A 12,708-nucleotide genomic window follows, 5' to 3' on the forward strand; every position below is an offset into this window, starting at 1 on the left:
ATACTTAGCTTATAAACTATGACATAAATGTATGAATCATATGGTGGAAAACTGACTTTGAAAAATAAGTGTTCTTTTTTTTCTTATAAAAGGCTAAATAAAACAAAAATATTGGTGTTAATTTTGACTGTGTAACTTTACAAACGGCACCCCATAAGATTCAACATTTTTTTCATTGCTGTTAATGGTAATGTCCTTTTTTAGAGCTAGACTCCAAACACCAACACACAGTAGCTTCATCTTCTTCATCTGAGATTAAGATCATTGCAGTCTAGAGAAGTTCAGCCACAGTTCAACTTTTACACTGAGACACTTTTATTTTTGCCCCATACTTTTACTCTGTTCCAGTTATCTGCCATCTGTTTTTCTACAGTTTATCTGACTGAAAATAATGTCATTTCACATGTTCAGTGCAGTGAAAGAAAGCATAGTAATAGGCATTTTCAAACCACTTTAGAGCTTTTCATAGACTTTATAACCATGCAATGTAGATTTCTCCAATTTGGGGGTTTTGATGTGCCAAAACTTTTACAGTTCTTATAACAGCTTTTCTTGGGTATTTATTTCTGCTATTTCAGAGTAAGTGCTTTCTCATCTTAGAAGGATGATTGACATGAGGACATAAGTGTGCACTGATTGGCTGAGCAAACTAATGCTGAATATTTTATTCACTTGAAAAAAGAAATAACATGCTAAAGTAGAAGCTGCTTAACTGTTGCTGATGTTTGCTATAAAGTTCCCCATTTTGAAATAGACTGATCTATTTTGATAATTCCTTCCTCTAAATGTTTGTAGCGCTCTTTCAAATGCCACTTTGAAAATAAACCAAACACCCACAACACACAACTCCAGCTATTGTGTCCGAAGTTTTTGTTGTTGATGATTAATTTCATGTGTGCTTGTGGTTAAAGGCATCCATAAGCCAATGGTTACACTTTCACCGTGTTCCCTTGTTGGTGCAACAGAATACAAAATAATTGTTCATCCAATGCTCACAAATTAGCAACCTTTTTTAACCATCAAAAAACTTTGATCCAGAAACACCCATTAATTAATACAGGTTTTCTTCACTTTGTCTAACAGCAAATATTCGTCACCCACTGCATTGCTAAGTATTCGTTTTGTCTCTTGTTTTGTGAATGTACAGTTTATCAATACAGCCCACAAGTACATAAAAATGTAACCTTGTTTGGTCTTTATGACCAGGAGCCTCATGTATGAATAAAAAATTTGCATTCGTGAGATTCCATCGATGTCAGGATGTGTCAAGATGAATGTTGCTTGAAGGAGTGCATAAATATACGCGAACTTGTGCAGACAGCCACGCAGACATTTTCAGTCTACAGTTTCAAACCACAAAGCCTCACCTAAACACACAGAAATAGGACTGCATTCTGTTTTCTCGATGCTAGGAGCATCTGAAATGTTTCTTCATTAGTTTGAGCTTTATAGTTTATACCTGAACAATGAAAATGAGCCACAACCTCAAACAACATAACATATAACACACCTAAACATGTGCAAAATAACCTCGCTTCAATGTAAACTATAAGTTTGTTTTATATCTTTTTGTCACCTATAGATGTAAACACACGCCACTGATCATGATGACAGTTGGGGCATATAATGAAATGAATTGTCCAAGGGAACTTTCTCTCTCATTTAGGAGAAAACTATGTCAATTATGTTGCACATAATTGTGGATTAGTGATAGCTGTGGCACTACTGGAAGACATCACCACAAGATGAATTGGGAGACAGTGTTTTATTGGGAAGACACTTACCAAATTTCAASTGGGTATTACACAGTCGCCCTTAGGTCACATCATACCAGCTGAATGGGACGACTTCATGATTCTGAAATATAACTCCCCTAGACTGCATCAAAACACTCCGTTGAGGTGCTGAAACTTGTTTATTTATATCAACTGTTTCATAAATGTGTCTCTAAGTTCAACCAAACCCATGAGTTCCTGTGTGTTTACAAATGTTATTAAAAACGTGACATATTGGAAATATTTCAGCCTCAGAAATGCACAGATGGCAGATTAGTGTTCCAGGTTCACTTAATTAACTGACAACAGCATCTTCACAAACATAAGCACACAAAAGTGTGTTGCTATCTTCATGGGGACTTTGTATTGACTTCCATTAATTTTCATTCATTTCTATACTATAACCCTGACACATATGATAAATCTAACCCCTCACCCAAAAACAGCATTTGAACTTATTGTGCCTGGACTTTTGGCCTCACAAGGAGCATTAGGTAGCCACATTTTGAAAAAATGGGCCTATTCTATATTTGTCTTGTGAGGACTTCCATTGACTTCCATTCATTTACTGATCATTTCTATAGCGTAACCCTAAACCTAACCATTACATAACATACCAAACCCTAACCTAAACTTAATTTATACCTTAGCACTAAATCTAACCCCTGACCCAAAAATGGGGTGGTGAGGACCATGCAAACTGTCATCACAAGGATAGTAGATTGTCAAAATATATTCTCACAAAGACACGCAGGCACACACACACACACACACACACACACACACACACACACACACACACACAATCACTCCTCCTATGCGGGTGTGTACACATGTGGCAAACACTTTTACACCCCACAGTTATTTAGAAATATTTCTCACTTACATTCCATTTAATTAATCATTTTCCTGCATTTAGAAATTATTTCTGATTGTGCAGATTGAAGAATCAAACTTGCAGGACATATTTGTATCTATTTTACATACTGAAATAGAGGCCTGTCAGGGGAGGTGTCTGACGTCTGCTCAGTTTTATATTTGGTATATGAAGGAAAGAAGCACAGAAACATGCGTGTGCATGGTTTGATAAACCTGAATAGATCTGTACTTTATGTTGTTCATACCCCAACTTTCACTTAGAAAACTATGCACTCTCCATCATTCTGTAACAGTGAGTCCATCCATCTCAGTCTTGCTGTACCTCAGATAAACAGTAAAAGCATGGGCGGGGGAGTGGTGGTGCAGAAGTTAGAAAAGGCGGTCCTATGATCAGGAAGTTGCAGGTTTGAATCCCCTGACTGGCACACAAAAAACCTGGGTGGGGAAGTCGACATCACATCTCCCTCATTTGCCCCATTGTGGGCCCTGCAGCAAGACCATTAACCCCTCCCCTTTCTGCCATCTAATCTGCCACCGGTGCACTCCCAGTGGGGAAATTAGTTCTCTGCATTTTCCCATCACACATGTGTGATGGGAAAATGCAGAGAACTAATTTCRCCACTGGGGTTWAATATATTAATAGAAATAAATGTCACCCAACAAAATACAGAAGCTTGTGCTTTGATTTCTTTCAGCGATTTGTTCTGAAACATGTTAGATCTGTTGGTTCACTGTATTTTGGCTGTTAAAAAACTATGTGGTCGTCATTGGTGAAAGAATTTTACATACTTTTACATGCCTTACATATTAGTACTGTGTTTCTGATTATTATTTATATACCACCACAAATTGTTACTGCAATGGCACCGGAGCTATATTTTAAAACATTGTTGGACAAGTAAAAGACCTAAGAAGAYCAAKAATCAAATCATGAATCTAAACYCARTCTAAATAGTGATTTCAACCCTTTCAATCTCGTACAATGTCTGACTGACGTATCAGCAGCACTTTGGTTTATTTTTTTTAAGAAGGAAGAGAAACATGGTACTACAACAAAAGAAAACCTACGAAGTAGTGTCAGTACCACACACTGGATATTTAAAATATATGCATCTGTACTTTTCTTTGTATAATACAGACAGGCTATTAAGGTAATCTTTCCAGTTTGGAATGAAGGGACTAAATTTGGGTTTGAATTTTGGTGCTTCTCTGTTTTGTTATCTGTTCTGTTGAGGAGGGCCAGAGAAACATTACTCAACTAAAGTTTAACATGTACGTTTCTGTGGAGCCTGAGAGGGATTAAGACAATGAAAGAGGCATCACTTCCTTTTGCTTTTATTATTTGGATGTATTCCAGTGAGACATATTTATGTTTCAGTGTGACATCTTAGAGTATGAGTAAAATTTCAGGGTAATTGTTTCCCTATCAGCATGTAGATTCATTACTATGCTGTCACATTAAATGACTGTAATGGTATTGTGCAATCATAGCCAAAAGTTCAGAGGTGGCAAAAATGCTTCATACTTAAATGTTTTTTACATGTTTCTGTTCAAAACAAAAGAATAGTTTTCAGATTTCATAAACTGCAAAGACTTTTATTAGCAAACACATCAAATTTAATCTTTACATTGTTGGTTCTTTCTCAACATAACTTCTTCAATTCTCCCTGGCCTGTTTGTTATCAACCTCTGGTCCAAATCCTGACTCATGATGACTTGTTCTTATTCTTTCAGTTTTTCAAGTTATTCACAYTTTGTTGGCTTATGGTTATCCACCTACTTATTGAGAAAAAACCATAGGTTTCCACACAAAGCACAATTTCTCTGGCCCAGTTCTGGCCCACACTATGCACTAACACTCTGCACTTTGGTGGCCCAGATGTGGTTCYGTTTATGTGGGCCATGCATGGGCCAGCACCACATAAACCAAACCACAACTGGGCCAGTTGTGGCACTGATGGATTTGGGCCACATTAACCAAACCACTGTTGGTTGTCAGCTTAGGAAGGCTTTGTCAAATTCGAGTGATGAGTTTTTGTTGTATGGGCATTGTATTGTTTACTTGTTTTCATCATTGTCTTTGATTTGTCATCTGGTGTATCATGCTGTGAAAACTCAACAGATGGTGTCCAAACTGTGTCTGGATTGTTGGAAGAAACTACTCTTGGAAGATGTCTTGATACCACTCTATTGATGGCTTAGAAGAGAAGCAATCCAACACATGGATTGCATCAGGATGCTTCTCTGTAGACACAATAAAAGGACTTGTCGTAGCGCTCACCTTGTCTTCTTTGTACTAAATATGTTCCAGATGTTTAAAACAGTCAGGAGGAACATTCAACAGAAAAAAAAATTGTGTAAGTCTTTTTTTGTCCTAAKCTTGTACTTCCTGCAGAATTTCAGTATGTTCTTTAGGTTCTTTAGGAGCACCTGGAGTTGATTTTGCAAAGTCATCACTCAAAAGTCTTGGCCAAAGTAGGCTGCAGATGCTCTCATGCTGTCCATTTGGCAATGTTATTCTTTGATCTGGTGACAGGGTGGCTGTGCTTGAGTGGTGAGAGGAGTTGGTCCTCTAATGCAAGAGTTGGCAGTTRGATTCCACCGCTWTTCGATCACATGTCGAAGTGTCCTTGGGCAGGACACTGAAACCCCCACTGCCTCTGATGTGTGGCCCATTAGGGTATGACTGTGATTTTAAGTGCTGATTGGACTCTATAGATTGATTTATCTGTATTAGAGAGATCTAGTAGAGTGCTGTGTGAATGTGTGTGTTTTCTTTTGCGTTCCCATGCGATACCTTTGCATTCCCTCGCAATATTGTTTTGCGTTACCTCGCAAAATTGTTTTGCATTCCCACGCAAAAAATTGTTTTGTATATGAACTGAATTAAATCAGACTTTTATTTTGAAATATCCGGTTACCAAAACAGGATGTCTCGCCACAAGTTTGTGAAATGGACATTGATGTTGCGTGGCTCYGCTGGCTGCACTGTGTTTAAATATATGCATATGACATACTTCCATGCATGGCTGTGTGATATATTCATTTTGAAGCTGAATTAAAGCAGTAAGCTAACTTGCTAATGGTGAGCAGGTGAATTTGTTAATAAACCAACAGGCACAACAGTGATAAACTACTTTTGCTGGGAACGCAAAAGGTATTGCGAGGTAACGCAATACTTTTGCGTGGGAATGCAAAAAGAAAAAAAAATCCCCCATGTCCCCTCGCGGGCTCCGTACTTAGTGAACACACTTGGAGCTTTTTTTTTTCTACAACTGAACCCCTTTACACCAAAACCTAAAGCCTTAATAGATTTTAATAATTATGGACTATTTAACAAAAACATTGCAATGCAGGCATTAGAAAATCCCTTTCTGATATACAGTAGGCCCACTTTGTTTTTCCATTTTATAGCTGGACTGAGTACAGCACACTTACAAATCATCCCATTAAAACTTATTCTATTCTTTCCTAAATTCATWTTTATAGTAAAAACTCACAATCTTTGAAAATGATTATTTCTCACAGCCTGGCATGGTAAAGTTTTAAAAAAAAGGATCTTGTAGGATCTGTTAGCTCACAGATCATGTGTAATAAGGGTTGACTATAATCTTAATCAGATTTGATCTCAATATTTATAAAACTGACTGAGTTATAACTATTTTTGTGTTTGCAAATGTTGATTTAGCTGCAACAGCCATCCGAGCATTACTTTCTGAGAATTTTAATAACTCATCTATTATTTCATTGCTAACAGACAGATTATGAAGGTAGGGACTATTTGGTCCAGAGGGCCACTAAATGAATGTAGATGGGGTGAGAGTATTTGCCCTTTTTCCCCTTCATGGTGTCACTCCTTCCTGTTTCAGGTGCAAAAGTCTTAGCTGCAATTTCCTCTCGTGAGGCTAATTTGGTTCAAACTGATGGCTGTAGTTTACTTCAAAGATAATTATTGCTAACACTAGAACACGATCATGTAAAGTAAATCTGTCCTTCTCTTATAACAGTTTGCTAATATGTTAAATAACGTTATTTCAGCTGACAATTGGACAGAAACAATGCAGATGATCTGACAGAAATTTTGTACCTGAACAAAAATACAGTAAAAACTGAATTGCCACCAAAAAACTAAAGCCACAAATTTTGCAAGCCCATTTGTGTCACTTCCTAAATGAATAACAATGTTCCTTTTGCCTGTCTGCCCATTAGGTAATCTGTCCAAGACCTGCACCACTGAAGGCTGGACCCCGATCAGTCTGGACTCATACATAATGGACTGTGGTTACAATCCCAACAACACCATGGATGACAACTCTGTCAGTGTTGATGTGCTTTTATGTTAAATGTCAGACTCTGTTTTAAATGAAAGGTCACAGTTTATTGTCTTTCTACAGGGGGAATTCTTTGGCGCCATCAAAGTTGGTTACACTGTCGGTCACAGCGTGTCGCTCATTTCTCTGATGGTCGCCATCATCATTCTCTGTCTTTTTCGGTAAGGAGATTTGTAAAAATACTGCCTAATGTCATAGCATACACCTTTTCACCATCATTTAGAGCAATAAAAGCACGTTAGGCCCTCATATTGTATTGTTCTTCCTGGATTTTATAGAGGTTTTACAGTGTTTTTCACACAAACGACTCCAGATTTTTGCAGGACATGTCATCACAATTAGACATCAGTCATCAACATTTTAGTGTTAACAACTCCGTGCAACTATAAAGCCAGAGCACTTAAATTTACCGCATGTTTACGCCATGTTCCACGTTGACCTTTAGGTTTTGGTCGCATACGAACAATAACATGATACTGATGAGTTTAACTGGAGTTTGTGTCGATTATTGCGAGCAGGCTTTTCTTTTCAGTTTGCATTTGAACTGTTTGCATGTAACTGYCTAAATAACAAGGCTTGTGTTTACTCCTCTGGGTTATGAAATGCCACTGGCTTGCATTCTGGAGCAGAAACACAGGATGTGAACAGCGCTCCATGTTTATGTTCGGCTTCAGATGCAGTGTTCAGGCAGCTGCTTGATGCTGTGTGACTTCTCATTGGGCTTGCTGAGATGATTAGCCTGATGGTTTTACACACTTCACCCCAAGTTATCAGCACAGCAGGAAGGCATTTATCTGAAAACACACCAGAGAGGATTTACATTAGCCACATTTTTCCTGCAAAATCCTCTGATTTATTCTGGTTTTCTATTCTGTTTACTGTCAACTCAGTTTTTTTCATATTTGCTTCTGGATAGTAAACATAGTATATGCTATGCTTAAAAACTAACCAAACTTGTAACATGCAATAGCTTTTCTTAAAGGGATACTCAGGTGCAGTCTGAAGTGTGATACTGTGGAAAAGTTATCTTCTTCTGAGCTCTTTCAATAACCTTAGTTTGGAGAAATAAAATTGAATTCTGAGTTGACTAATACATTAACAGCTAATGTGAGCCAATAATAAAAAGGATTGCTAATTACTTGACAGAACAGCATTGCCGATACTAATGCATATTATCAAAGCCAGTTTTTTGCAATGCATTGTGGTCTAGATAGATTTGTGCATACTTCCGGTTTGTTGAAATACACTTAAGGCTGATTTATACCTTCATCCTCATGTCTTATTACAGTCTCATGTGAGAGAGATTGCATAACTTCCTTGTTATTTCTCACCGACACCCCTCCTTTACATTGCCCCCAGTCAGAACTCTGTCTTGTAGACCAATGTGGTTTGCAGTGAGTGATTGGTCAGAACTTTGTGGGCACATTTGATTATGCAGAGCGGGGCGTACTTCTGCATTTCACTGAAAATGGTCTGCTCCCAGAAGCCGGTGGTTAAATTAGCAAAATGGACTGCTTCGAGGAGCAGCTCATTTGGCCCTATTAATCACGTAAATGTGCAACATCTTTCCATCTCCATGGTTAACAAGAAAATAAAACAAGTTTTTCCTCCTATAACTCCTCATCCAACAACACAAGCCTCTCTTCAAACATCTGAAACTATCACAACCTAAAATAATTAAAAAGACATTTGTATCTAAAAGTAAGGGATGAAGGACCAAAAGCGTAGAACTGAATGGCAACATTGCATACTGGAAATGGCAATGAATCCATTTGTGCATGTGGTGTTTGATTTTTCACGTGTAAATGTAAAAGCATTAATATGGACTCGAGATGTGACGTTCATGAATGATCCCAGACCTTTGAACAGCTCTTTCAAATGAACGATGAGATCTTTTCCACTGATAGGAAGAACAAGCAAAGGGGAACAGCAGGTGTTGGGTTTGGGGAACATGCGCTCAGAAGGGTCAGAAAGGTTGTGTTTGTGGTAAGCTGAGGTATGGCTGTACGTTGTACAGCACTACATAGGGCCATACACACTAATGTAGGTCGTACATAGTGCCGTAACTAGCCATTCAAACATGAATGACTCATTGAAATGAAAGGGTCCACAAGATCCAGTTCACTTTAAAAAGAGCCATAAATCCCATCTCTAATGCGGACAAATATCTACAACAAGTTAGTGTCATGTGGGCGACTGTGGTGCAGTGGTTGAGCAGCCGACTTTGGACCAGAAAGTCACAGGCTCGACTCCCCGTCATGCCCACATGTCGTGGTGTCCTTGAGCAAGACACCCAACCCCCAACTGCTCCCAGGCACTCATATAGCTGCCTGCTGCTCCACTTGGGTGTTTCTCATGTGTGATGGGTCAAATACCAAGCACAAATTTCATCCTTGCATGGGAACATGCATTGATGCCAAATAAAACACCTTTATCTTACCTTTTCCACAAAACCCCATTTAAAAATGGCTAAAATATTAAACCCTACGTAGGATATTCCTTTTTCAGATTTATAATAAAAGCACACTACATTAGGATACAAAGTAACTACTGTTCTCTCTGCATTTAAATTGTGATTTTGGATTTAAACAATTATGTTTTTTTTCCAGGAAGCTCCACTGTACAAGAAACTACATCCACATGAATCTGTTTGTGTCTCTCATACTGAAAGCTGTGACCGTTTTCATCAAAGATGTGGTTTTGTACGACGTCGGCGAGACCGACAATTGCCAGGCATCAGTGAGTCCTCTGTTGTCTTATCTCCCTGTAAACTCTCACTTTCTGTCCATAACTGGTGCGGCCGCTCTTTCAGATTTTTTGCAGACTGAAACGCTTGGCCTCAGAGTTTACCTAATGTTCTGGGTGTAGCAGTGTTTGCCAAGTCCATTCCACTCCTGGGACGATGTTTTCCTATTCCTATGTCCAGCAGGATGTTGTGAGAGTTCCTGTTTGCTCAACATTAAATCTGACAGCATTGCCTATAAATCATATTTAGAGCTGTGATGTCTTACTTTATCTTGACAACAACTTTTCTATAAGTGCTAAGTTCAAGTAAGGAGAAAAAAAGGCCCAGAGCCTTTAAAGGACTGTTTAAATCTTATTTGATTGATGAAGCCAGAAACTTCTGTGTCGTTTCCTCATGTCTCACTTCATTAGAGTCAACTGTTTTATCTGCAGAGCAGATCATCAGACTGTAAATCAGCTTCGACTTTATCTCTAAGTGCTAATACTTAATGACTGAGTTTAGTTATTTTCTTTTTACGACACACAAATCACCCCGTTTTGAACACAGCTGTGAAATCACCCAAAACCTTCAAAAATTTTGTTTTAATTACAGAAAAAACTTTGCCAGTTCATTTAACTTGGAATGAGGGTCTTAGATCAAGTAAATATTTTTAAAGAACTGAAGTAAAAGTAAAAAAACAACAACATACAAATAGTTTATAATTACTTTAAATCATAAATAGAACTAAACCTTAAAAATTGTGACAGAATGAAACAAGCCCACTTTCATTCATTTTCCATTTCCTCAAGAAAAAAAGCTGAAATGTAAATAATACAGCTTGACAAAATCTTTGCTTAAAACATGGACTTTTCTCATGAAGATATAGTCAACACAGATGTAGGTAAAAGAAAATATTAAATACTATTCCCATCTAAAGAAGCTCTTTGATGGGAATCTTCTTTACCAAATTGTTTCTGTACGTCTGACTTCTTTCAAAAATCTTGAAACAAAGAAATAAAAACAGACTGAGTTTGACTAAGTAAATGTATACGGATGTTTATTAGATCATATACTAAATCTAACATGAAAGACAATTGCAGACAATTACAATTTGTACATTTGAGTTAAACCTTTAAGTGATAAATGTTTAAAACATCCCTCTGCATACACTCAATGTGGAGAAGTAGAGTTTAATTCAGGCTGGATTAACAAGATAACAGCTAATCTCAGAGGAACTAAAGCCAAACTGGACTGTTGTCAAACTAAATGTCAAAACAGGTTCATGTGACTTTTAATTTACAAATATTTCTACTGTTGTCCAATTCACCTTACATTGTTATTCTGGCAGAAATGTTTGAAATTCCTGTTGAAAGTGCCCAAGGCTGCACCAAAAGTGCTACAGCTAGCTGCTGCTGCTATTTGCACTTGCACATAAATACAGCGGTCTATGTAAATGCAATGTAATGTTGAACAACCTTTAACCATCATGTAATATCACTCAAGGAAAACTCGAAAATGTTTGAAACAGCTGATGTTGATGCACATATGATGTGAAGAATGTAAATAATTGAATATATCTAGGACATCTTGAACCAAAAAACTATTTATACACTAAAGTTAAAGTCAGACTGCAAGGAGTTTAGGTTGTGTCATGACTCTGAAATGTAAATAACACAGTCCTCTGCATAGAAAAGAAGGAAAGTTTGCATTTGTATTTTATCATATAAAACAGAACACAGATCAGTAACTCAGTTTTCTACAGTGGCCGACAGGTGCAAACACACAGCAAACAGCTAAACGTGCTTCAAACAGCTAAATGCACTGCAAACACATGAATGATGCAAACTCCAAAACCCACAAAAATAAAAAATACAACAGAAAAATGCTGCAACCATAAAAAATAGAAAGAAGTAAAAACATAACCAACAAAACAACTGCAAGAAACAAACACTCACTCAACAAAATGGAAGTCCACCAGCTTCCCTCCAACTTTCCTCTGCATCCCGTTAATGTGGTGGTCTGGTCCCATCTGACCTGGTGGGTGAGTCCTGCTAGTGGTCTGGTGCTCGTCTGTTTTGTGGAGCCGAGTTTTCAGCATTTCTTACTTGCAGTTGTTTTTGGTATTTGCAGCATTTTTGCAATTGCATTAGTTTTTTTATGTTACTTTTTGGAGTTTGCATAATTCATATGCTTGCAGTGCATTTCGCCGTTTTTGGCAGGTTTAGCTGTTCGCTGCTGGCCACTGTAATTTTCTCATTTGTAAAACATCAATATCAATTTCAGAGTCAGTTACCTCAAGTATATCAAATTAAATTTATGTTTAATAAATGCATACATTTTTGAAGCAGTAAGCCACATCTATGTGTTTATAGGTAGGCTGCAAGGCAGTCGTGGTCTTCTTCCAGTATGGGGTCATGGCGAGTTACTTCTGGCTTCTGGTGGAGGGTCTCTATCTTCACGCTCTGCTGGCGGTCTCCTTCTTCTCTGAGAGGAAGTACTTCTGGTGGTACATTCTGATTGGTTGGGGTAAGTGCTCATGTGACACACCCTGATTATTACAAACAGATCAGACTAATTCTTAGGGAGTCCAAGTGGCAGATATCATCAGACCGTTTGTGTATCTTGGCTCCTTTTTCAAACTTAAATTATGTATATACAAAGCAACTTGTATAGGAGGTTTTAATCATGCAGTTGCTTTGGAAAATGTTGAACTTTTTAAAATTTTCTTCAAAACGAGCCTTGCTTAGATCAGCATTAGAAAACAGCAGCCATTCTGATTTTATTACAGTTTAGTTATGGAATTCTTCCATTTGATAAGAAAGCCATTTTAACTTATATGGATAAAATAATCATTTTTTTATTTATGATCAAACACATACTGCTAGTACTCCTACTGTCCTTTGAAGTTTTATAAAAAAGATCGATACTTTCAATTTGGAAGCATGTTTTATCAAAATATGCATACAGAGGAGCTTATTTTGTATATATTATATTATAT

The 12,708-nt window shown here is 37.6% G+C and overlaps 1 protein-coding gene across 2 annotated transcripts in view; it reads left to right on the plus strand.

Moving 5' to 3' along the window:
* LOC106517907 (vasoactive intestinal polypeptide receptor) overlaps positions 1 to 12,708 on the plus strand; it is a 42,262-nt gene that overhangs the window by 20,106 nt on the left and 9,448 nt on the right. For both annotated transcript variants that reach the window (XM_014008956.1, XM_014008955.1), the window contains 4 exons: positions 6,864 to 6,970; positions 7,049 to 7,146; positions 9,595 to 9,724; positions 12,083 to 12,236. In XM_014008956.1, the coding sequence (XP_013864410.1) occupies positions 6,864 to 6,970; positions 7,049 to 7,146; positions 9,595 to 9,724; positions 12,083 to 12,236 (489 nt within the window). The remainder of the gene's footprint in view (positions 1 to 6,863; positions 6,971 to 7,048; positions 7,147 to 9,594; positions 9,725 to 12,082; positions 12,237 to 12,708) is intronic.

The sequence above is a fragment of the Austrofundulus limnaeus genome, unplaced genomic scaffold, assembly GCF_001266775.1.
Source record: "Austrofundulus limnaeus strain Quisiro unplaced genomic scaffold, Austrofundulus_limnaeus-1.0 Scaffold54, whole genome shotgun sequence".
NCBI lineage: Eukaryota > Metazoa > Chordata > Actinopteri > Cyprinodontiformes > Rivulidae > Austrofundulus > Austrofundulus limnaeus.